Here is a 25,910-nt window from a genome sequence, read left to right on the forward strand (position 1 = left end):
TGTCCAGTAACAGGTAGGCAGTCAAGGCCGTGAGAGAGCAAGAAACATCTGTGAAAAGTTCAAGTCAATCTTCAACTCTGAGCGTGGAACTGTGAGGCAAGGTGACGCTGAACTAAACTAAAAAAAAAAAAAAAAAAAAAAAAGAAGAGAAAAAAAAAGAAAAAGTATATCTTCCATGAAAATCTGTCGTTAATATTACGTAAAATCTGGAAATGAGAGACGAGAAAGTGGGAAGGTGACACTGAACTAAACTGGAAAAAAACGCTTGCATATCAACTCTGAAAATCTTTGGTCTATATTACGTAAAGGCTGGAACTGTGACGCAGGAAGGTTAAATTAAACTGGAAGAAAGAAACCACACACACACACACACACACACACACACACACACACACACACACATTTGCACTTCTATCACGAAAATCTCAGGTTAATATCCCGTGAAATGCTCCTAAAACTTAAGAGCCGGAGCCTGAAACTGTGACGCAGGAACCCAAAACTTAATTGAACTAAATTGAAACACACACACACACACACAAACACACACACACATTTGCACTTCTACCATGAAAGTCTCAGGTTAACATCACGTGAAGTATTCCTAAAACTCCTTAATAAATCTTAATAAACCTTAATAAATCAAAACAGACCCAGAGTTTCATCTTAAAACGAATACTGAGAAGAGGCAAGAATGTGGAGCGTCCGGAGACAACACACACACCACCCAAAAAAGAAAAGAGGTTCCTACATCAACCCTGCATCACGCCTGACGATAGAAAACAAAACCTTCACCTTAGTAACACTCGTGACTCTTGTATTCATCTTCTTCATGTCTCTGAACCTTCTGGCAGGGGCGCAGAGGGAGGGAACACGCCAAACACGCCCATGGAAACCCGCTTCAGAGGAAAACAAGACGAGTGAAATGAGTAATGTGTGTCGTGATGTGTTTGAGATTGGCAAGGCGTCCACGAACATGACAGCGTGGATGGCTGATGCAGTGGATGTGATCAGGGAGAGGAAGAGCAGGAAACAGTTTGTGCCAGGCGTGTATTACGAGTATCTGGGCTATGAGTCTCCTTCCATGGTGAATGTCGTGAATGACAGCAGCGGCCTTATGGGAACCAACGTGACTCTGGCCAAGGTAAGGAAGGTTGGGATGTGGCAAGGCGAGGTACTTCAACTTGTTCATCCTGCCTCATGGTGCAACATTTAGTAGATGGTGTAGAAAACAGGAAGATAACTGAAATACTTGCTGGAATGACCTGAAATAGATAAGAGAAGGTATTATTGCCGCAAGGTAATTCGACTTGTTCCTCCTGCTGTTGTGAAATTTAGTAATATATAGATATATATAGATAGAAAAGAGGCAGAAATTAGAATATGCTTGCTGGAATGGCCTGGAATAGCAAGCAGGAAGAAACTAAAACAGACAAGAGGTGATTAAAGCGAATAAGAGAAGGAAGGAGTTTTCGAATTGAGTAGGCTAAGGTTATTTCCAAAATCCTCCATAATACATGACAGAGAGAGAGAGAGAGAGAGAGAGAGAGAGAGAGCAGCAACAGGCTTAATAGTTACAAAATGCTGTTATTCCTCCTTGACTACTCGCACATATACACCTTTGCCTTTCTCACCTGTTATCACCACCCCGCTCACCTCCACGCCTCAGCCCTCACTCCTGCACCCCTTCTTGCACTTGCGCGGGAAAAGGTGAACAAATGAATAAGAAAAGGGAGGATAAAACTTCCATAATGATAATAATGAAAGAAAACATTTTGGAATAATTCTCAGTTTTAGTGTGAAAATAGTGTGTGTGATTTTTCTTCGCTTTTCTTCTTCAGGTGTTCAGTTTAAAGGGAAAGGAAAGTATGTAGGAGTGGTAGTAGCAGAAGTAGTAGTAGTAGTAGTAGTAGTAGTAGTAGTAGTTGATGATGTTGTTGTTGTTGTTGTTGTTATTGTTGTTGTATTAGGAGGGTGTTCTTTGATAAATAGATGGATTGAATGATAAACTGTTTGACATTGATTAACCAACAAGTAGACTGAATTATTAGCTAACTGATTCATTAAGACAATTGAAAACACACCCCATACTTCCTCATCCTCTCCTTCCCCTTCTGCAGGAGTGGCGCATGGAGCAGTCTGGCGGTCACCTGCCTCACCTGTCCTGCCACCTGAGGAAGTTCGACGCCCCGGAAGTGGACAAGTGTGTGCGGGCGCGCGGGAGGGCCGGAAAAAGGACCTGGATAACTTACATTGGGGACTCAAGGATCAGATTTCACGTGGAGGCCTTGATTGACCTCGTGCGTGACCTAAGGCCCAAAATTACCACTTATAAGGTCAGAGAGAGAGAGAGAGAGAGAGAGAGAGAGAAGGGGGGAGGTCCGTAACCTTAAGCTAACCAGTTCTTTCCATAAAAATTCATAAAAACTCAAACTCGTAAAGAGAGAGAGAGAGAGAGAGAGAGAGAGAGAGAGAGAGAGAGAGAGAGAGAGGGAGAGGGAGGGAGGGAGGTTGCGTTCGCTTACAAAAAATGGACAGAGAGAAAGAAAACGTGACAATGAAAGGAACAACTATTCTATTTTCTGACTCCTACCTGATTACAGATTGCCAACCCCGAGAATTTTGCTTATGTCACCGTTGTTATATCCCCTACACCATTCAGAGACCTCCGTTAGATCGCCCTTTTCTTAATCTACGCATCTCTTAAAAGCTTTCTCTATATTGCATTTCCTTTCGATTTTTTTTCTCTCTTTCTTATATTTTCTGTTCGTGAACTATTTTCCAGGGTGAGGAGGTACCCATACACGACTTCCTGGGAGAGAAGGGGCTGAAGGAGTGGCAGAAATACAAACATAACTTTCGTGTGGAGGTGGAGAGCTCAGAAGGAGGCGCGGGTCTTGTGATATCCTTTCTGTGGGCCTCCCTTCTCGAGATGACTCAAACTCCGCAGAACTGGGACACGGACAGCGTGAAGGTTGGGGCCAAGGAGTATCTACAGAGCCTGACGGAGGCACCTCAGGAAGAAGTGCCGGATTTGTTGATATTAAGTGCGTTTGTTGGTAGGAGAGAGAGAGAAAGGGAGAGAGAGAGAGAGAGAGAGAGAGAGAGAGAGAGAGAGAGAGAGAGAATCATGTTGCAATTTGTAAGAATATAAGAAAGTAAGGGAAGCTGCAAGAAGCCATCAGGCCTATACGTGGCAGTCCCTGTATGACACATACCTACATATTTACACCTGATATTACTTCAGTTACTACTACTACTACTACTACTACTACTACTACTACTACTACTACTACTGCTGCTGCTGCTGCTGCTGCTGCTTCTACTACTACTATTTTTCTCGTCCTCATCCTCATCCTTTTAGCAATATTTGTACTGCCCTACTTCTACCACTACTAGTCTTGTTTTCCTCCTCCTTCATATCACACTTCCACTACTACCACTACAACTACAACCCAGCCACCACCTCCACCACTTGCTCCTCCCTCAGACACCGGGGCGTGGCAATTGTCCATCAAACACGCGCGCACGGAGATAGAGATACTGGATAATACAGCAGTGGGTGTGATGTCTGAGCTGCGTCCCGTGTTGACTGCCCTCTCCGCGCGCACCACTGTTGTGTGGGCCCTGCCTGACCCCTTCAAGGAATACATAGACCACAGTTTTAGTAAGAAAGCGTGTGTTGTTGTGATGTTTGGCTGTAGTGGTTTTTGTGCTTGTTTTGTTTTCTGAAGGGGTATAGTGGTGTTTTTTGTGTTTTGTTTTAGAAAGGATGTTATGAGTTTTGTTGTTATTGTGGTGTTTGTGTCTTTTTCTTCCTTTTCTCTTTTTTTAATACGGGTTTAGTTGTGGATTTTATATTTGTTTATGTTTTAGTAAGGATGTTAATGGGTGTTTCTGTTGTGTTTGTTTTTGGGGTTTAAGTGGTGGTTTTTGGTGTTTGTCTCGGTAAGGAATGGTGTTATGGGTGTTTCAGTTATTCTGGTGTTTGTTTTCGGGTTTAAGTGGTATTTACTTACGTTTTCTTAATGGTGTTTTGGCTGTTTTTTGATGTGTCCGGGATTTTTTTAGTCTAAGTCACTATCATTCTCTTTACCCCGGTCAGACGGTCGCGGCCACTTCACCAGACAGACGAACAGGATGCTAGAATGGCTCGGTAACGCCCAGACAGCCTTGCAGCCTCCGGGAGTAATCGTGTGGGACTCCTTCCTGCCCCTCGCCCACCTCTCCGTCATAGATTGCATGAACATTATAGGGCACGGCTTGGATTTGCAGGCGCTTCCTCACTATGCGGTCTTCAACACTCTCATCTCTTGGGAGTGTTCGGAAAGGCTTCACACTGGCATAGAGGCGCTCAGTGTGGCCGTTCAGATGATGTTAAACCATATCTGCAATCCTTATCTTCCAGGCCAATACTGTTGTAATAGATGATTTAAGGTTTCTTGTTATTCTTCTTGTTTTTTGTCTTCGTTCTCAACTTCTCGTCCTCCTCTTGTTTTCTTTTCGTTCTCATCCTCCTCTTCGTCTTCTTCCTTCTCATCATCCTGTTTTTTTTTTTTTTTTTTTTATTTCTCATCTTTCTTTCTCCGTTTGTTTTATCTTTGTTTTCACCATCTTCGTCCTTCTACTCCCTTTGTTATTTTATTTTCGTTCTCATTTTCTTCGTCCTCTTTCTTCTTCTCCTTTTGTTTTATCTTCGTTTTCATCCTCCTTGTCCTCTTCCTTCTTCATTCGTTGTTGCTTTGTAAGTTATTTGAGTTTATCTCGTTATTTGCGCCTTTCATTTCGTTCTTGTGTTCGTAATGTTATGTTGGTGTAATAAACTGGTTAGTCTTTTTTTTTCTATTTTCTTCACTTTCTTGTGTTATACTTTTTTTTTTAATCCTTACTGTTATTCCTATCCTCATTTTTCATTCTCGCCTTTGTCATGTTGGTGTAGTAAATCACTGTTATCTTCCTCATTATCCTCTTTCACCTTTTTCGTCTTCATCTTGTAGAAAGTAATTTTCGTTCTCGTTATCTCTCACCTTTCCCTTACTCTTCTTCGTCATATTGTGAGAGTATTATGTATTTTTCTTCTTTCTCACTCTCATTTCGTCCTGGTCATGTTATGATAAACGATCGTAAAGAGGAGGATAATAAATAATTTCGAATAATCGACTCTTCCCTCGTTTCCCTCCGTATCTTGTTTAACTTCCTTCTCTTATATTTCCAGAACTAGAACATAAACATAATTCCAGATCTTAAACATATACATCATCCCAGATCTAGACCACATTCATTCATTTCAAGCCTTTGTTGCATCAATAAACCAACATGACGTAGGTATAAGTGCTGTTGGGAAGCTAGTAAACAACCATTCAGTATTGCCAACTTAGCGGTATTTCTTGATTTTTTTTTTTTTGTTAACCTAACGCAATCTTTGGCTATCAAAATTTACTTTTACACTATACAAGTTAATTAGGTAGATGTCTGTTTCTTTATTCAGTCATATGAATTGGGCTAGAAAAGTTGTATACAGGAAATAGGCAAATAGCTTTGTATTTAAGCTAAACTAGCAGATATTAACACTGACTACTGGCTATTAATAACACGAAATAACTAGTTAATTGTAAATTTCTTGCATTCAATCGTAGAAAACGATAAATTATAGAAAAATGTACATATCCAGCGAGTCAGCAAAGTACCACACCGGATTTGGCAACACTAGCCCGGCATCTGCCGTCAACCGACCTCGCTGCGCATCACCGGCCACTCTTACTTTGGTTCATTTAGGGCGAACTACGCCGCTTCTTCACCTGCCGCGGCTTGGTCACCTTCACCAGACACTCCTGCATCCTTACCGTCCCCCAGACAGGTAAGACAGGTGAGAGCCTTGTTGGAGGTGTTTAATTAAGTCGGGTCAGTTCTCAACCACAGTGTTATTCGTTTGGTTAAACGAAAATTTACGACAGGAAAGAGGTAGAAAATCAATTCCTTCACAACACCAGAAAAAGTTATGATAGATCTGAAAATCGTTGGTTGGGTGAAACTAAAACGTAGCGTACACGGCGGGAAAGGTTGAGGTTACAGGTCCTTAATGAGACCGGCAGATTTGTGTTATTTCAGTTGCCTTGCCTTGTGATGATCTCTACCGATCGGCATCGTTTATAGGAACCGCCGCAGTATCCTCCATTCTGCCAATGTTATAATGGTATGATCTGGCCTAACTTATACTGAAGCCTGGTGTAGCAAGAAGGCAGAGGAAGCGTGTCACAAATCTTTGGCAGGAAGTTGTGTAGGCGTTTCTTGAAGACTTGCACACTGCAGGCTGACATGCCTCACTGATGAAAGCAGGTAAACAGCTTTGGCCCTGCCCTGCTAAGGCTACTGGCCCTGTGTGTCTTTAGGCTCAGGTACCTAGGTTTTGGGGCTTCAATATAGTAGCAAGATCTTCCTCATGCCTTGTTTGGGTCCAGTTTGATGCTGATGGTAGGCACTAAGCCCTCCAGAATTCGCCAGGTATATATAATCTGATAGCTTTCTCTTGTCAGGAGGAGGAGTACAGCTTCAGGTGCTGCCAGTATTGTGATATTACTGGTGAAGCTTCTCTACATTCCCTCAAGTTCTGTTTCTAATAGGTGTTGAACTCCACAACTGGCAGCAGTATTCTAATTCTGACAACACCAAGCTCTTCCATACAGTAATGAGACATTCCTCTTCTCTGGTGTTGAAGGGCCTTGGAATCCAGCCAGACTGCCTTCTTGACTTTCTAGACCAGTGTTATTCATCATTGTTATATAGATACTAATTTTATTATAAAACAAAATGCCACATCATGCACTTCTCTTTTTTATTGTTAATAGGTTAATAGCATCTGCCCTCCAGGCACTTAAGCCTTCCTTACTCAGTTTTGTGAGTGTATCACTGAGTACTTTGATTAACTAGGTCAGTATTGTATATTGATGTTATTTTGGTTAAGTGTCCACCTTCATTCCTTGCCTGACAGATGCAAACTGCTTTATTCACATGGTGTCTGTCACATAGTCCCATCCATTACACATACACCTCTCACAATACACAGGTAGAAGAAATAAATCTGCTTCCCTTCTTGCTCTTAAACTTAAGTGAATTATGAGTGCTTGTATAATTTTCAGGTGGTTAGTGTCCAAGCTGTATTTTGTGTATCCATAATGTACTTTGATCATCTTTAGTTACATGTTTTGATTCTTCCAGGAATGCTGCTGAGAGTTGGGTTGCGTCATGCCAGCCGGACTTCCTTCAAGCTGCCCCCTGTTAAGTTCAAGTATGCCCAACAGTCTCCCTCCTCCTCCCCCTCAACTGAAAGCACACCTGTCATCACCTCACCCGTTACTTGTGAGAAGAGGGAGCAACATGAAAATAAAAGAAGAGAGAGGCCACAGTGGAAAGAAAAGCCACGAGAAACACATTTTAAGGACAAGTCAGGAAATTATACAAACATGCATGATCCACAAAAGTTTAAGAGCAAGAACAGAAGCAGATTTATGGACAGAACAAGTCAGTCGGTAGAGGAAAACTTGACACATTTGGGAATAAACGTGTCTGGGGAAGTTATTTACGGAATCTACCCTGTCCTCCTCGCTCTCCAAGCCAAACGCAGGACATTCCATCATCTGGTATACAAAGACGGATCAAAACCCTTGAGTGAAAACCTGCAGAACATAGTGAGCATCGCAGGAGAGCAGGGGATTCCAATAACCAGCTTGAAACCCACACGATTCAAGAGGATATTCCCAGGAGACCAAGTGCATCAGGGAGTGTGCTGTGATGTGAGTCCCCTGCCACTTGTAACGCTTGAGGAGGAGTTGCTGGAGATGCAAAGTGGAGGGAAGGCACAACAAGAAGTGGAAAAGAGTCGTCAGCTTTGGCTTTACCTTGACCAGATACAAGACCCAATGAATTTCGGGGCAGTACTTAGATCAGCTTACTTCATGGGTGTTGAGCGAGTGATTACCTCAGCAATGTGCAGGTTTGCCGATAGGTTTTGTTGTTTGTAGAGGTTTGTGTCAGGAATGAGGTTCTAGTGATACTTAGAAAGGGTGAAGGTGGTAATTCAATAGTGCCTTAATACTCAGTTCTTTTAGCATCTTGTTGGTTGTAGGTGTTTGTGTCAAGAATGAGTATTGAATGAAATAGTGAAAGTTTGTAAGGGCAAGAGCAAAAATTCAATAGTGCCTTTATACACTCTTCTTTTAGAGTTCGTTAGAGAAAATATGGACTAAAATCATTCTGGAGTTAAATAAATAGAAATATATCAGTAGTTCAGAGATGCCATGCTATTCCATTTTTTCTGTTCATGTTATGGAATGTGGGAGAAAATGGTATTTCAGAATTGTTGCTATTGGAAGGTGCAAGGAAAAGAGCACTATGCATTCAACAGGTGAAGATTCTTAAGTGCCTGTACGATTTAAATATAAATTGTTACTGTTTCTGTAAATGAGTCAAGTTTTGTCATGTAAAGTTGATGCACAGGTAAAGATTCTTAGAAACACATGCAAGTCAGATATGAATTACTAGTCATCTCATTAGTCAAGAGAGGATATGGAATGCATACCTAACTACCTTCCAATCCTAATATTCAATAACAAGTCCATCTTATCAGTCCTCTTCATTGCAGTGCCCAGATCACCAGCACAGTGAGCAAGGCCAGCGCTGGTGTGGCAGAGTTGTTCCCAGTGCACAAAGTTGAGGACCCAGTGAAGCTTGTATCATCCCTCACACATGCTGGGTGGGAGGTGGCTTCCTCTTCGTCACCAGCCAGTGGGGACAAGAAAATTGCACTTATTGATGTCACCTCCTTCAACCCAAAAGGCAGTGTTCTCCTCATTGTGGGTCAGTGGTTTTGTTGTATGGATATTGTTCTTATTGTGGGTCTGTAGTGTTTTAGTTGTATGGGTATTAGTCTCTAGTCTTTGTTGTACAGATATTATTCTCTCTCTGTTGCATGACTTAGATTAACAGTAGTGTTATTTAGATGTAAAGTCAAGAAAAGACTGGTTCACAAATAGGACTGCAAATGAGTGGAACAAACCCAGCACAAGTGTTAGTTTGAAGAGAAGGTTGATTAGATTGATAGATGCTGACAGATGTTAAATATAGGTTACTCGTACTTTGTGAGTAAGCTAGCTTTCTCTAGTTTTCCTATTTCCTTGTGCTTTTATGTTATTTAAGGTAGATAATAAACCAACCTATGACATTTAGAAATGCATTTATGACTTCAGATGTTAGCAATTAGGCTCTTATTCTGAAATGCTTTGCTCTCATCTCAATTATTTTCAAAGTCCACATGTCATTAGTTGTGTTATTAGGAGCTTTTCTCTTGTTGAACTGTGAAAACACCCTTAAACTTCATCCAGAGTCTTCTGAAAGTAGTGGAGGTGCAGAAAGTATTTCAGAATATGGTTCTTAGGAATATGATAACTGACACCATCTCTCAAACACTTCCCCAGGTAATGAGGGAAAGGGAATTTCACCTGAGCTGCAGCAGATGTGCCACACAGTCCTCACCATCGAGCCAGGCAGGAACCTCCACCCTCACCTGCACTGCCTCAATGTGTCTGTTGCCACTGCCCTCCTCCTCCACAGCCTCCGTCAGAGACTCACACCTCACAGTTCTTAGACACACTGAGGCCTGTATTCAGAAACACTTTGCTCTTACCACCTCTATTTTCAAAGGCCACAGATATGATTAGCTGGGTTCTTGTGAATCTGTTGCTCTTAGAATCACATAAAACAGCCTTGAAAATCTGTCACTTCAATTACAACCTTTTGAAAGTAGTGGTGTGGCACAGAAGTGTTTCAGAATATGGTCCCAAGTCTCATGCTGCAATGATGTGGTCTCATGTGCAAAGGTAATGAAGGTTTCAAATGTGACAGAGGGTTGAGATAAATTTCTGTTATGGCTGTCCCCTTTAGAGGGTGCTTTGGAGAGGAGCTATGGTGGTGTTACTTGGGCAAAGATAATAAAGGTTTCAGATGTGATAGAGAGGGTTGTTTGAAAGTTACTTCTCTACTATGGCTGTACCTTTTATAGGTCACTGAAGGGGTGTGAGGTGTGTCATGCATGTGTGTTTTCAAGTGAATTAATTGTACTGTTAATGGAATTTATGAATGTGATGAAAAATATTGGGCAAGTATTTCATCACCAAGCATCTAGCTGATCTATGACTTTGACAGAGAATAGTCTCATTTAGGTAATTGTAAAAAAAATACCAAAATGTTTTATTTAGGACATAAGGAAAGAAAAGTATGATTAACATTTTTCTGTGGATCCAAACCATTTCAAAACTATGAAATATATCCTTCATTTGAATAATTTGCAAAATGGAAAATTAATGTAATATGGGAAACTAAAATTACTGATAGGTTTTGTATTCACATTATCAAAACCTTTCAGAATGGATACAAAATGGCCATCAGTGATATTTTTTGTTGCCAGGACAGATGAACACCACCCAAGACATCTGTGCCACTTCTGGAGCCACCAGTGAACACACACACAATTCAGGGCATCAGCACAGGACTTGTCCCTCAATGTTAGCTATGAGGAGCACTGGCAGCATTGTCTAGTGGTGAGCTTACATATGAACTGGTAGTTGGTTGCATGTTCTGAAATGCTTGTGTGCTGCACCGTGATTACTTTCAAGAGCTAATTGAAATTTTACTGATTTTTAAGTTTTTATAGTTCTTGTATCAGATTAATATCTGTGTACGTTATTACCGAGAAACACTGGTGAGAACCCACCTAATCATCTCCTTAGCTTTTGAAAGTAACCGTGATGAAAGAGCAAAACATTTCTGAAAACATGCCCTGATTGCATGTTCTGATATTTGTAGTTCACCCAAGTAGTAATGCCATAAGTCCATCCAGTGAATTGAATAACTTTAATTTAAAAATGGGGAGAAATGGAAGAAATGCTTAGTCAGTCTTATTTGTTTGAAACTGTTTATAGAATATGAGATTTTCTCTCTCTCTCTCTCTCTCTCTCTCTCTCTCTCTCTCTCTCTCTCTCTCTCTCTCTCTCTCTCTCTCTCTCAGACCCACAGGATGTTCTCCTACAGTATGCTTTACAACCACAGTGGAAAATGAGTGGTGCTGTAGCAGCACCACTCATTTTCCACCATCCAGCAGACCAGGTGGCAGGTGCTTCCCTCAGCACTGTCTACAGCTGTGCTGTGTCAGTTTTTCTGGCATCTGTCTGTTCTGGTATGGTGTAAACATTTGGCTAGATTATGGTGTTACTACTTTTTTATAGATGAAAACATTCTTCCTCTTATTTGTTTTCTTTTGCTTTCAGGGGCTGGTTGTGCAAGGATGCAGTCCAGGGCAGGGGTTCCCTCCATGGACTGAGAGGTTGGTCAAGTTCTGTAGACAAAAATGACGAATCAAAATTTGAGGGGCAAGGTTGGGCCCAACACATTAAGACTGTGACTAGCAGTTGTTTTTAACTGCTCTTTTAAGTCTGTAGACTTAAGTCACATCTCATTTTATTTATTTATTTTTTGTTGATTTATTTATTTATTCATTTGCTTATCAAAAGTAAATATAGATGTATAAAATAAATATTCTTTAATTCTTTTAAACTTTTGAATCTGATGATGTTGGACGTTCCTGCGAGGTGATCTGTATCCTGCATGCATGAGGCTGAGGGAATGACTTCCTTCAGGGCATGGTGGTGCCAAGTCCAGTGTGAAGATGGAAGGGGATTAGGATTATAGCAGACCAGTCCTGCTCAGATCCTGTAAGATACAATTTTGAGTAACCAGCACCAATTTTGAGTAACCAGCACCAAGAGTGAGGAATGCTTGCCAGACTATAACAGGGTCCTTGGTCCTTGGTGAGTCTCATATTAATTTGATTACTTGGAAATTGTTTTGGCATTTGTGAAAGAAAGAAATACTTAATTTATATAAATTATCATGATCATCCCTTAAATTCAACATATCCTAATCTCAACTGAATTTGAAACCAACCTTGAGGGTTTGTTTAGTCGTGGTAACTTTCTATGATCAGGACAAATCTGAGTTCATTTTGATACATGATCACATCTCAGGCTTGTTCAAATTCAGTTAATGTTACACTGAGATACCTTGCATTCAGAGGTGGTCAGATATGTAATGTTGAGATACCTTACATTTAGAGGTGATCATGATATTTTACTCTCATATCTCGTCAATAAACACAAAAAAAAATTCCAAGCAATACAATAATAAAAAACCTCGCCTAAGTAACCATTACAACCTAGCAAGCATTTCCCTTCTCTTAGTGCTGACTACTTAACCCTTTGACTGCTAGGAATACTCACTTATTATTAGTCACCCTACATGATAGTAATGAGCAAAAATAAAAGTACAACTAAAATGTTCAGACAGTTCACTCATTTTAAAGTTGAACCTTTCAATATTATATTGTAAACTCACTCCACACCATTCTCTTATACTTCAGCTGAATTCATAGCAGTCAAAGAGTTAAGGTTATCTCTTGCAGGATCTGAGCAGCACTGACTCAGCCCCAGAGCAGCCGTGATCTGCCGTAATCTCCATCCCTTCATTTCCATTCATCCCTCGCTCTGGACTCCACACCATCATGCCCACAAATATGTCCTTCTCATCCCTTGAAGATCTTAGCTGCTGCTCATGTAATTTCAAAGCACATTCCACCGGCACATCCTGCATTCTCTCCACGTTCCCTCAGCCACCTTCATAACTGCTGGCCACTCCTGTAAATTGTATAACATTAATCTCTGATGCACCAACAAAACTTTAATTCCTCATTAGCTGTCATTCACCTTTTTACTTCATGCTCACACATACACACACACACAAAATGGACTAAAAGAGATAAAAAGATATGGTATTAGAGAAATAGTGGTCGGATATTTAAAGAGGAAGTATTACAGAAATAGTGGCTTGATATTTAAAGAGGTCACAAGAATAATTGACAAAAGGTAAGTATTTCAATGACAAAAAGTACAGCCTTCATAGAAGTAAACTTGTGATTTAATAGAAGACAAATAGAAGCAGGAGTGTAGCTCAGACCTTGTATATTACCAGATGAGTAAAAAACAAGCAATACATAAAAACAAAGGGGAAAAAAAAACTTCCAAGAAGCCATTCAGGTCCACATCACGTTTCTATACCTGAAGTGTTGTTCAAGAGACGTAGCAGGTGAGTTGAGGCAAGCCCACTGGGAGCCTCTTGAGGTCACACACGTGCCAGGCTGCAGCGGCGCCTCTCAGACCTCCTGCTGTGCTGGGAGGGCGAGACGTGGCGCGGCGCGGCGCGAATCCTGAGCACATGAAACTTGATCAGATACTCTATCTTACAAAGCAAAGCCATTACTGTCGTCGCGGGAAAGGGAAAGAGAGGTTGATGGAGAAATAGTATAGAAATTAAGTACAACTTAGTCTTAAAGAAAGAACAGACAAATAGAAAGAGCCAGACATAAATTGTTTGTTGTGTATTTAGTAAGAAGGGTAAAAAAAAAAAAACGAAGTCTCATTTATCTATTAACTAAACCCACACTTAAAGTCACCATTCTCAAAAACACCAGAAATCAATTTAACACACAGATGCACTATTCCACGTCACGAGAGGAAGTTTCAGTGTGGGCGAGTAAAAGCATTAATAAACTACTGGCGGGCGTGAGGCAGAGTAAGAGGGACAGTGAGCAGTGATAGCCAAGAGATAGCCTAGTGTTCTCTTTCCTTCCTCGCCTCTCTCTCTCTCTCTCTCTCTCTCTCTCTCTCTCTCTCTCTCTCTCTCTCTCTCTCTCTCATGATCCGGTCTTTCCTGTCCCGTAGCCTCACTGAATCTGTGAAGAGAAAGAAGTGTTAGGGAATAGAGATGAGAGATATTGGTTTGTTCTGGTTATTAATGAAGCTTGAATGTTAGAGAGAGAAAAGAGGTAATATGTATGTTTGTTCTGATAATTGTTGTAACGTGAAGAGTTAGAGGGAAATATTAGAGTGGGATTGGCAATGGATGAAAATCAATCGTTTATTCTCATTTTTTTTTTTTTTTTAATGTTAGAAAGGTAGTGAATATAGAGAAAACCGTTTATTCTATGATTATTATTGACTCTGTAAAGAGAAATGTTAGAAGAATGAAGATAGAGAAGTATTGATTCTCTTATATTCAAGTGAAAAATATTGATTCTCTTATATTCAAGTTAAAATGTACAAGTTAACAAGTTCATGAAATAATGAAACCATCAATGAATTCGTACCAGAGAGAGAGAGAGAGAGAGAGAGAGAGAGAGAGAGAGAGAGAGAGAGAGAGAGAGAGAGAGAGAGAGAGAGAAATAAGCAGGAAAATGAGAATAAGTACATTTTTCCACTCTCCTTCCTTCACCCCCTGGCGGTTGCCCTAAAAACTACTACTCTGGTCATGAGAGGAGACGCCAAGGTGACTGAAGGACACTGAACACACACACACACACACACACGTACGTACGTACACGAGGCTTAAATACATTCTTACACACACACACACACACACACACACGTTTGGCAGTGAAATAAAAGTTTTTTTAGTAGCAACATTTATTGTTTTCTACTACTACTACTTGCAGAGAGAGAGAGAGAGAGAGAGAGAGAGAGAGAGAGAGAGAGAGAATTACCGATTCATTCATTCACTCAGACTCTCTCTCTCTCTCTCTCTCTCTCTCTATCTCTCTCTCTCTCTCTCTCTCTCTCTCTCTCTCTCTCTCTGGCGCGTTCTTTGTTAACTGAAGGAGGGAACGAAGGCGTGGAGGGAGAGAAGGGAGGGCGGTGAAGGACAGAGAGAGAGAGAGAGAGAGAGAGAGAGAGAGAGAGAGAGAGAGAGAGAGAGAGAGAGAGAGAGAGAGAGAGAGAGAGAGACTGATGACCAAATAAGGAATGCAAATGGTGAGGAGAAGAATACCGAACACACACACACACACACACACACACACACACACACACACACACACACACACACGTACGTACATATCTTGAATTCCTTCGCCACACAGGGACTTCAACTCTACTAGACATAAGAATCTATAAACATGAGAGAGAGAGAGAGAGAGAGAGAGAGAGAGAGAGAGAGAGAGAGAGAGAGAGAGAGAGAGAGAGAGAGAGAGAGAGAGAGAGAGAGAGAGAGAGAGAGGGCTGAATGAAAAGTAATAAACATCCCCAATAAAATACATTAGAAGTTTTTAATATTAATTGTTTTTAATACGGCAGAATTAAAACTTGAAAATAAAAAAAAAGCGGTTCATTTTTGGATGGAACTGTAATGTTAAAAAAAAAAAAAAATAGGTATTTTGATTCTACAGAAATACAAGTCTATAGATTTCAATCTCCCCAAAAATACAAATTTATAGTTTCGATTCTACAAAAAAGATACACGTCCAGAAATTTTAATTGTACTCAAATGTAACTTCAAATAATTCAGAATCCCAAAAATCAGAGTACATAGATTCCAATGCTCGAAAAAATACAACTTTGTAGGTTTCAATTCTACAAAAATACAAGTTTACAGGTTCTGATCCCAAAAACTACATGGCTAAGGGTTTCAATTCTACATAAAATACAAATTTACAGGTTTCAGTACCACAAACTACAAGTTAACAGGTTCTGATCCCAAGAATCGTGTGTGCAGGGGTTTGGATTGCTGTATCCTTGAGGTGCCTGAGTAGCGGAAACGTTTAGCCCAAAATCCCTGAACGAGAGAAGCTTATTAGTATTCTGCGCAGGTAAATGTGGCCAGGTAAGAAGGGAGAGACGAGGGAGAGGAAGAGGAGGAGGAAGAGGGAGGAGAACGAGGAACACTGGAAGGAGGAGGAGGAGGAAGGGTAGGTAACGCTAGCCCTCTCTCTCTCTCTCTCTCTCTCTCTCTCTCTCTCTCTCTCTCTCTTACATGGCAGTGGTGATGGTGATGGTGATGGTGGTGGTGGTGGTGGTGAAGGGGCGGAGAATAAGGTCCGGTTGGGGGAGTAGTAGTGATGGTGGTGGTGATGGTGGTGGTGGTGGTGGTGGTGAGATTAAACATATAAAATGCCACTCCTTCAGCACCTCTCTCTCTCTCTCTCTCTCTCTCTCTCTCTCTCTCTCTCTCTCTCTCTCTCTCTCTCTCTCTCTCTCTCTCTCTCTCTCCTACCACACCTTGTCTTGCGTGGTGGTGGTGATGATGGTGGTGGTGGTGGAAGGTGTCCCCTCCCTCTCCCGTCCCCCTCCCTCTCTCTCTCTCTCTCTCTCTCTCTCTCTCTCTCTCTCTCTCTCTCTCTCTCTCTCTCTCTCTCTCTCTCTCTCCCCCTCTGCCCTCCATCTTCCCCTCCCTCTCTTGTGCTGGAAATGCCAGGGAGGAAAAACGGGGAGAGAGAGAGAGAGAGAGAGAGAGAGAGAGAGAGAGAGAGAGAGAGAGAGAGAGAGAGAGAGAGAGAGAGAGAGAGAGAGAGAGAGAGAGAGAGAGAGAGAGAGAGAGAGAGAGAGAGAGAGAGAGAGAGAGAATTTTGTTTCTACTCGCCTCTCATGTAGTAGTAGTAGTAGTAGTATTGGTAGTAGTAGTAATAGTAGTAGTAGTAGTAGCAGTAGTTTATAATCGCAGTAATCCTTTCTCTCCCCGTCACGCGTTCCAAATAAAAAATAAAAAAAACGCACATTAAGCTTCTAATTATCTGGAAAAAAGTAAAAACATTCATAATCACATCTTCCATTACTACTACCACCACCTTCCCTCAAGTGGCTGGTGTGAATAAGGGATGTGGGTGTTCCCTTTCAAGGCTCCATTCCAAGGCTGTCCAAGGAACCTGGAGAACGGATATCACACACACACACACACACACACACACACACACACACACACACACCTAACCATTCACCCAAAATCCTTTCCCCTTTTCCTCCCTCCTTCCTTCCCTCCTCAACGCACCCATAAGGAGGAGGAGGAGTAGGAGGCCACGCACTCCCTTCACCTCCATTCTTACTTAAGTACTTAACCGGATATAAGTTTTCGAATCGAGAGAGAGAGAGAGAGAGAGAGAGAGAGAGAGAGAGAGAGAGAGAGAGAGAGAGAGAGTGGAGGAGTGGAGCAGCGCCGGGCAGTCCACACTTGGCTGGTTCATTCATTGTTTTTTGCCGCTTCCCGCCTCCGTCCATGCAAGTCGCCGCGCCCAAGAAGAAGTTGGGCCGCGGGGGGTGAGCGAAGCATTGTGACTCACTCGTTTTGCTTCGTCCAGTTCACCACTCGCTTCCCTTCTCCCCCCCTTTCCCCCTCTCCCTCTCCACTGTTATAGAGATAGAGAGGGAAGAAGGGAGGGAAAGAGAGACAGTGCATATTCTTAAATCTCTCTCTCTCTCTCTCTCTCTCTCTCTCTCTCTCTCTCTCTCTCTCTCTCTCTCTCTCTCTCTCTCTCTCTCTCTTTGGTGTAAATTTCCTCCTTGTTTGTCTGTATGAATGAGAGAGGGTGTAATGTCAGGCCTCCAGCTATCTCCTCCTCCTCCTCCTCCTCCTTCTCCTCCTCCTCCTCCTCTCCTCTCCTCCTCGTATCAGACCTTACCTTATATGTCGAGTCAGGCAGAGAGAGAGAGAGAGAGAGAGAGAGAGAGAGAGAGAGAGAGAGAGAGAGAGAGAGAGAGAGAGAGAGAGATTCGTACGTAAAGAAAAAAAAAACAGACAAAGCAACAGACAGACACTGGAATGCGTGGAGGAAAAGAGAAGATGAAGGTAAGAAAGAGATGAGAGATAAGAGGGAATTAAGTGCTCTCTCTCTCTCTCTCTCTCTCTCTCTCTCTCTCTCTCTCTCTCTCTCTCTCTCTCTCTCTCTGTCAGACCATACTAAGGAAACAGGAAACGGAGAACAAAGGCAAAGAATAATAGGAAAGAAAAATACCTCACTAATAATAATAATAATAATAATAATAATAATAATAATAATAATAATAATAATAATAATAATAATAAATGCAATCCTAAAGGAACGACTTGGCGCCATATGGTTGGTGACGTCACAATGTAAACAAATACGCTTCGGGGGTTCGCTAAATCACGAACCAAATGAAGCAACTCAGCAAAAAGAAAGAGGAGGCGAGGAAGCAAAGACTGATAAGAGAAAGCAAAGGCGATACATGAGAGGAAACAGAAGCACCACAACAACAAGAGGAAGAAGAGAACTTGAATAACTGATTAAGAATTCATTTTAAATATATATTATACTTTAGTTTCATATATTCATTTTCCATGCGTACTTTTGGTGTTAATATAGTGTCTTCTGTTTGTCTGATATTGAAGAACAGAACTTAAGTAATTGAGAAATGTTTTGATATTTTTTGTATTTTTGTTATTGATGTATATTTCTTAGCTTGGCATTGTATGTAAGTTTTAATACTCTCTCTCTCTCTCTCTCTCTCTCTCTCTCTCTCTCTCTCTCTCTCTCTCTCTCTCTGCTAAACTCAATGTCACAATTACACTTGTTTGAAGTATAATTACTCTCTCTCTCTCTCTCTCTCTCTCTCTCTCTCTCTCTCTCTCTCTCTCTGTCTGTCTTGATGAAAAAGATGGCAGTAATATCTTGAAGGAATTTCCGGTGTTTGTTGGGTCACGCCTCGGCACTCATTCGAACCCTTGTTTGCACCACGGACAAGGAAACCAGCAGCACACACCCAAGGAAGGAAAAGAGCAGATAGACAGGCACTCACACATTCCTCTCCCTCACTACACAAGCGGTAAAATACTCTGTATTTCCACCCATTATGGGAATTATATCCAAAACATTTCCTTCCCGTAATAACAACAACAAAAGAGGGAAGAATCTTTCTAACTCCTGAACCCATTCTCTCAAGCTTCAGTCCGTTCCACTAGCCTTCTAAAAGCTCAAATTTCATGCTTTTTTGTAACATCCACCAAATGCTTATCTACACAGGAATGTGCTCCAGATACTTACATTTGAACAGCCTCACGACACACCCGATAAGAAGGGATGATAAGGGAAATATCACGAAAATAATGACGCGCACCCGCCACGTGTCTGGCCTGGCGCTTGACTGGCCCTGGCCGCTTCCCTCCGGTTTGTTCCTCCAAGGCTTCAAATTTCGTTTGGAACAGAGTCGAGTGTATCAAATAGTTTGTTTAGTGAATATCCTGATTTTCGTAGTTATTATTGTGTTTAATAATGGTATTTTTGAAGTTTATCATCGTGTAACTGTGAGTAGATTTGTTAAGCTTAAAATGCAGTGTAAGATAAATAAATACAAACTTGATGGAAAAAAATATGCTTCGTCTTATAAAGTTCGATATAAGATATATTTAGTTCCATTATCATCTTCCCTTTACGCACTTGTTTGCTTTGATAATATAACTGATCTATCATTTTATCAGCCTTTCAACCACCACCACCACCACCAACACAACAACACCAACACGCATTCCTCTCTCTCTCTCTCTCTCTCTCTCTTGGACCAGTAAATAATGAACGCTCTCCAGCCCACACTGGTTTTCCCTCTCCCTCTCTCCCTCGCCAGGAATAGACGCTGCTGAGAGGAAGAACCGGATGGTCATCTTTAAAATTTTAGTCACTGGTGCGTCAGAGCGATCGCAAATACTCAAACTTGGTATTTTTTTTTTCTTTTCCACCTTCCTTCTCTCTTCTTTCTCCCCTTCCCCGTGTTTTATTTCTTCTTATGTAGTATCTTAAGTTCTTTCTCCTTCTTCTCCTTGTATATTTTTGTCAGCTTTCTTGTATCTCGCTTTTTTCCCAGAATGCTTCAAGTTTGTGGGAATGTTTCGTGGTTCTCTTTACCTGCAGCCAGACAGTCAGGTGCAGGGGAAATGTTAGGTGCATTTTACAAGGTTTGCTACCGAGTCTTCTCTTCTTAACTCGAGGTGGTGAAGAGACAAGCAGAAGATACAGTTTATATCATTTATTATCGAAAATATAGTAACATCTCTATCTTGTCGGCAGGAGAGTTACAATTCATCATACAAACTGTTTTCTGAAGTCAACAATGATTAAGACAGAAAAAGCCGAGAAAACTATATATATATCATATGTATGTATTAAATTACCTGATAAATAAAGTTCTAGAGAAATCCATGAGGTAGAACAGAGGACAGGTGTGACAGCGTCATCGATGGTCAGGACAGAGGAGTGTTTGGAAACGTGTCTAAAATAAGGATCCAATCATTTATGGCAGAAATGAAAGTCAGTCACAGGATCAAAGATAAAAAATAAATCTGCAAAATTGATACGAAATACATTTAACATCATTTCTGGGAATTGTTGATAACCCTGAGGGTAAAAAAAATAGTGGAGAATATAAGGAATTTATATATGGAATTCTGGTGAGCGTTTTTTTGGTAGGTAAATGTTGAACATACAAATATTTCAATGTATTATTGGTTCAGGTACTAAAGGAATAGGAAGGGGAAGGGGTAAGAAAGGAACAAGCGGGGAAACAAAAAGTTTAGGAAATTAGAAAACAATAAAATGAAAAACTTCAAAAAACAAAATATGAAATTATATATAAACGTGAAAACTGTAAGTGTTATAATGAAAAAAAGGGAAAAGGATAAATGTAACTAAAATTGTCTTGTTTATTGCATTACATTAGAAACTAAAAAAAGGAAGGACTGAAGTTTTTAAGTATAAATGATGTTGGTTATACAGTAACCAAAATTATATTAAATAACTATGTTGATAGTTATAACGATATTCCTAGTTAAATAGAACAATAACATTAACAGTAGATACTATTACAAAAAAACTATTTCTTCTAAAATCTTGTTCAGTTCAAAATAGAAGACTCCTCTTACTTTTACATTCACCACTTTCTCTACATTTTTAACCCACTTGGAAATGATCAATTAACCAGTTGGCTGGCAGTCACAGTACTTGGTCCAGTGTCTGACACCCACCTGATTAAGGGACAGTCAGGTAGAATAAATCACCTGGCCAAAAAGTATGAACAGAATGATGATCAATAAATTAATGATTAAATAAATAAATATATAAATAAGAAGGTTTTTTTGTGCTTGAGCTTAACCAGTAGCGGTCCTATGTTAGTCAGCCTTTCTAATACAACACTTGGTCACCACCACCTTCGTGAAACAGTTCCTCGAAGCAGACTCACAGACTCGAGGCTTCAAAGCAAAATCATCACCATGAAGAGACTCATTCCTCGGGGGCAGGGGATGGGGAAGTTAGGGAGGCTCCTCGGCTAGGCTAGGTTGCTGCTGATGCTTCCAAAACTCCCAAGGCTCAATATTTAAACACATGGCAGCTTATGCTCTCAATCAACTCAGCCACTCTGATGTTGTGAAGTCTTATATTCCTACAGGCACAATAAACAGTAAGCGTTGGTTGTTTGTCACCCCAGAGTCACTCCCTGGCGAAGACGAGACATTACACCCCACGCTGAGCAGCATGGAGAAAAAAAAAATGCTTTGAAACCTCGCTTCTGCATCACGTTTCCTGGCAGAAGCACACATAACATCACACCCAGACCTTCCCAAACACAGCCTTCGATCAGACAGAAGAATTCACTTAACACGCACAGAGTTTACCGTCATCTATACACAGCCTAGCTTCTCTAGATCAGTCGAACAAACAGGCGGCGCTACGGTAACACCTAAATTGGTCAGTAATAAAAGAGGTTTGAGGGTAAGGGAGGGAATCACAACGTAACAAGTGGAGTGTTTTCTAGGTGATGTTTTGGCCAAGGTCTGACTATTCTCTCCAAGTGTCAAGTGAAGGCCTACACCGCGGTATTGCCAACAGGGAGGCAGCGTTGAGCCAGGAATGGAAGCTGTACTAGTGTGGGTCTGCCCTGGATGGCTCACAGACGCGGGGTCGTGGATGGAAATAAAAAATAATTCACCAACCTCACTTCTAAAAAAGACAAAACCCAACTAGCTTGTATAAAATGAGCGGAGTGGAGTGCGTCAGTACAAACAAAATTCCCATACATTCGTTTAACTATGGTATGTTTTTTTTTCTTTTTTTTTTTCCAACGTAAGAATGGTTATATATATTTTATACTGTTTTTTTTTTCTTTTTTTAGTTTCTTTCCAAGAGCCCAGCTTCCAGCACTGAGCCCGGTCTATGTGAAGACAGCTAAGCAATTCTATAGCAATCAGCTTTCGTGGATTAAAAAATAGAACAGCGTATTGCAGCTAAATGCGTCTCTTGTGTTTATACAAAATGCGTAACATTCAGTCTTATGCCACCGCCACCACCACCGCCGCCGCCGCCTTGTGACAGCGAGTCTTTCCGAATATCAAAACATATCCATACAACTTTCTTGGTTTTCCTTCTGCATGTATGTTTGTGTGTTTGAGTGTGTGTGTGTGTGTGTGTGTGTGTGTGTGTGTGTGTGTGTGTGTGTGTGTGTGTGTGTGTGTGTGTGTGTGTGTGTGTTAGCGCGCTCTACTGTATTACTACACTGGTCTACGCTTTTACGTTAAACCTTTCAAACGCACACACACTACATCTAACCAACTATGACTTCAATCTACGCTTGCACTGTAACAGCTCTTGTTCTTTTGTTCTACGACACAGAACAGAAATCATTATTGGGATGCAGGGACAGTCAAAATAAATCTGTGGTAAGAAATGGCACCTTTGAGCACGAAGATCTATGTATTATTACAGTACTGCTTTGTCTTTACCTAAAGTTTCCTGTTCCTGTGGATATGATTCTTTGACCTCTAAATGATATCCGCTTTATGACAGTTTCGGAATGGTTGCAACACACACACACACAGACACACACACACACACTCACCCACTCACTGACAGGAAGGAAAGGATTTCAACTAACGAGACCAACAATATTACAACACTGACATCAAAATGAGCAATCTCTCTCTCTCTCTCTCTCTCTCTCTCTCTCTCTCTCTCTCTCTCTCTCTCTCTCTCTCTCTCTCTCTCTCTCTCTCTCTCTCTCTCTCTCTCTCTCTCTCTCGCACTACCCAAGTTGAGTGAGTCTTGCCATGTTTACGCAAATCAAAGCAAATGAAACGTCATTCAGTACAAGCTGTCAACACTAAGTTCTTGCGTTACTTAAAATATGGGGTGGTGGTGGTGGTAGTGGTGGTTGTGGGAGGGGCGGGGATAGGGGCTAGTGGGCAGGAGGGGTCTGGATGGATGGATGGATGGAATAACAGATGGGTATAATAATAATAATAATAATAATAATAATAATAATAATAATAATAATAATAATAATAATAATAATAATAACAATAATAACTGGTTGGCTGGTTACCACGTTGACCACACTGGGTTATTGTTGTTGTTACTGTTGTTACTTGTTGCTTTTCAAATGAACCAAGATTGTTTCGTCCAAGTGATGATGACAAAGAGACAGAAATGAAAACAAAAAAGAAAAGAAAAGAAAAGAAACGCTAGAAACACGTCCGCATGCAGTCAGTCTTCTCATTATGTACACTCCCTCTTCCTCTTCCTCCTCCTCCAGTGCGGAACGCGGGAAGGTAAAACAAAGAGTTCTTCAAGGCACTTAGTCACACGGCGACACTGGTATAGTAGCAAATATTGTTAGAGACCAAAAGTTCTATCTCCTCACGTTGTGCGAATGTTGTGGGTCATTCTCCCGGAGTGTGGCGCCCCTGGTCACTCCTGAAGGGTGGCAGGGAAGGGTGGAGGCAGGGGCGAGGCTCCGTGTGTGAGGGTGGAAGGTGGCTTGCCTCCCCGCCCCGCCCCGCCCCGGAGCAATAGCGCAGGTCCCTTGAACGTTATGTGTGAGTTAACGTAATTTTGTGCAAAGCCGACAACAATGTGACTCTTTGTGTTGATTCTTGGAGCAGCAGTGTTGGCGGCGCCCCTCCTCCCCCCGCTGCCTGCTTTGGCCGGGGGGCGGGGACAGCACTCCCCGTATCGCAACTCGGGGTCTTCGAAAATAAAACGCCGCTTTCAGTCTCACGAAGTCTATCGGAAAAATAAACGCGGGCTGTGCGATGGCTCATGCTCGTGCCTCTTATCTAGTACGAAAATACTTTTTTTGAGATCTATTACACATTTTTTTTTTATTTTATGTTACAATATAAACTTTTTGTCAGAATTGGCCCGGTGCGCCGCTGGTCCCGGTCACACAGTCTGCGGCACACACACACACTAATGTCACCGGCCGCTCGCACGCGTCACTTCACTCAGTCTTGAAAAATAAACACTTTCGTCAGCGGCGTGGCGCCTCCTCCCTGCCCGGGCCGCCCACAACAACAGCGAGATCACTCGTCGAGAAATTTGTACCTGGGAGCCTGGGTGGGGCGCCGCCTGGTGGGTGGGTGGCCCCGGGGCGGCGGCCGGGCGGGGCGGGTCACCAGTCCACCTTTGGCACATGGGTGGCCCGTGTCGACCGAGGTCACTGATGAGGGGGATCAGGGGTGACGGCTCCCTCCTCCTCCTCCTTCTCTTTCTCGTCCTCTTCTTCCTCGTCTTCCACCTCTTCCCCCACCCCTTGCTCCTCATTGGAAGAGCATGCCGATGTGGGCGGGAGGGCAGCCACTGCCTGCAAACCCGCGGGCGGCGAGGATGGTGGCTGGGGCGAGCAAATAGCCAGCCTGGGGAAGCCGCCGGCGGGCGTGGAGGCAGCGGGGGTCAGTCCTCAGGAAAACCGATCAAACTCGATGCCGGAGTCCGGGGAGGTGCGGGCGGGGGTGAGGAAGTGCATGTGGCGGCAGCGACAGGTGTCCACACACTGACACTTGTGAGGCGACAAGTTGAGCTGCTGCTGGAAGTCCTGGAGCTGGCCCATAAAGTTGAAGTTGGGCGCGATGTTGGCCTTCTTGACGCGCACGTACTCGTAGGCTTGCTCGAGGTTGAGCTTCTCCTTGTACATGAGGTAGGCGACGGTGATGGTGACGGAGCGGGAGATGCCGGCCAGGCAGTGCACCAACACGCCCACGCCTGACTCTCGTGCCTCGTCTGCAACACAACAACACTACATTACCAACACTGCCATCACAAGGTACTACATGTTCATAACATTGATATACACTACCACTATCACTACACACCACCCTGTTCTTCCCTCCCTCCCTTCCTTCCTTCCTTCCCCACACCACAACACAAACACACCACCACCACCACCACCACCACTGCCGTCATTACCAAACTCACCACCGACCAAAATAAGCGTCTTACAACACCTCAAGATCAACACTCGGTACGTTTGCACTGCTGCCTAAACATCATGCAACCATTATGCATATTTTGTGAACCACACTTGACCCCCAGACCGACGACGTCAAGAGTGCATAAAATATATCAAAATAAACCCGACTCCCCAAACTCCCTCCCTTGCTTCCCTCGCACTGTCTCGCCTAAACTGAATATAAAACAAGACGCACAACAGATATAGTACTTGCTGGGACACAAATACACCCTCCCCGCCACTGGGTACGTACACACTGACACAAACTAACTGGCAACTGACACACAAAAATTTACCCAAGAGTCAGCAACATCGCCTCTCTGGTTCACTGCCAATAGAAGAAGTTACTGCTTCTCGCTCCTCCCTCTCCTCTTACAAACTACTACTACTTTCTCCTGATTATGACGGAGAGGGGACACGAGAAATTTATTCCCTAGAAATAGAACTTACAGCATCATAGTTCACAGCAGAGGGCGAGAGCACATGATGTTCAAATGAGCAACACAGTATAAGGCTCAAGAGGCGGCGGGTTTTATGAAATCTACTACCTCTTAAATGGCGGGAGACGTGAGAGAGGGGACAAAATTAGCACCTCGGGACGCGGGAGGACTTCGCCAGCCAGTGAAAGTAGCGAGGTTGAGAGGATCAGTGCGTCAGAGGTGATATGTGGGGGCAGGAAGGAAGGAGGGCGGGAGGGAGCGACGGGAAGCTTACTAGCAACAACGCTCTCTTCGTTAACCTTCAGGCGCGGCATGTGGC

General features: G+C 42.4%; 3 protein-coding genes across 11 annotated transcripts in view; 2 read left to right on the top strand and 1 right to left on the bottom strand.

The window, feature by feature from the left end:
• LOC135091058 (uncharacterized) overlaps window positions 1-5,153 on the top strand; it is a 56,437-nt gene extending 51,284 nt beyond the window's left edge. For both annotated transcript variants that reach the window (XM_063988402.1, XM_063988403.1), the window contains exons 3-6: window positions 2,118-2,333; window positions 2,783-3,044; window positions 3,488-3,664; window positions 4,103-5,153. In XM_063988402.1, the coding sequence (XP_063844472.1) occupies window positions 2,127-2,333; window positions 2,783-3,044; window positions 3,488-3,664; window positions 4,103-4,428 (972 nt within the window). In that variant the 5' untranslated portion in view covers window positions 2,118-2,126 and the 3' untranslated portion in view covers window positions 4,429-5,153. The remainder of the gene's footprint in view (window positions 1-2,117; window positions 2,334-2,782; window positions 3,045-3,487; window positions 3,665-4,102) is intronic.
• Window positions 5,154-5,695: 542 nt separating this feature from the next.
• LOC135091055 (rRNA methyltransferase 1, mitochondrial-like) lies at window positions 5,696-11,595 on the top strand. Of its 8 annotated transcripts, none has more exons than XM_063988397.1 (6): window positions 5,696-5,854; window positions 7,213-7,987; window positions 8,636-8,850; window positions 9,468-9,869; window positions 10,457-10,589; window positions 11,316-11,595. In XM_063988397.1, exons 2-4 carry the CDS (start codon window positions 7,215-7,217, stop codon window positions 9,635-9,637), a joined length of 1,158 nt encoding a protein of 385 aa, XP_063844467.1. In that variant the 5' UTR covers window positions 5,696-5,854; window positions 7,213-7,214; the 3' UTR covers window positions 9,638-9,869; window positions 10,457-10,589; window positions 11,316-11,595. The 8 variants fall into 8 exon arrangements, with proteins under 8 accessions (XP_063844467.1, XP_063844466.1, XP_063844468.1 ...); XM_063988392.1 differs by lacking the exon at window positions 5,696-5,854 and adding an exon at window positions 6,182-6,333 and having other exon boundaries at window positions 10,415-10,589; XM_063988393.1 differs by lacking the exon at window positions 5,696-5,854 and adding an exon at window positions 6,182-6,333.
• An 8,965-nt stretch (window positions 11,596-20,560) lies between these two features.
• LOC135091056 (dual specificity protein phosphatase 7-like) overlaps window positions 20,561-25,910 on the bottom strand; it is a 31,939-nt gene continuing 26,589 nt past the window's right edge. The window contains exon 4 of the mRNA XM_063988399.1: window positions 20,561-24,922. Coding sequence (XP_063844469.1) covers window positions 24,603-24,922 — 320 coding nt within the window. The 3' untranslated portion in view covers window positions 20,561-24,602. The remainder of the gene's footprint in view (window positions 24,923-25,910) is intronic.

The sequence above is a fragment of the Scylla paramamosain genome, chromosome 36 (assembly GCF_035594125.1).
Source record: "Scylla paramamosain isolate STU-SP2022 chromosome 36, ASM3559412v1, whole genome shotgun sequence".
In the NCBI taxonomy this organism is placed as follows: Eukaryota; Metazoa; Arthropoda; class Malacostraca; order Decapoda; family Portunidae; genus Scylla; species Scylla paramamosain.

Bases quoted from the DNA above. Each gene is read 5' to 3' on its own strand.
- LOC135091055 (XM_063988390.1), top strand. The intron at 7,988-8,635 runs GTTTGCCGATAG...TCTTCATTGCAG, and splicing joins ATTACCTCAGCAATGTGCAG to TGCCCAGATCACCAGCACAG. The intron at 8,851-9,467 runs GTCAGTGGTTTT...ACACTTCCCCAG, and splicing joins CAGTGTTCTCCTCATTGTGG to GTAATGAGGGAAAGGGAATT.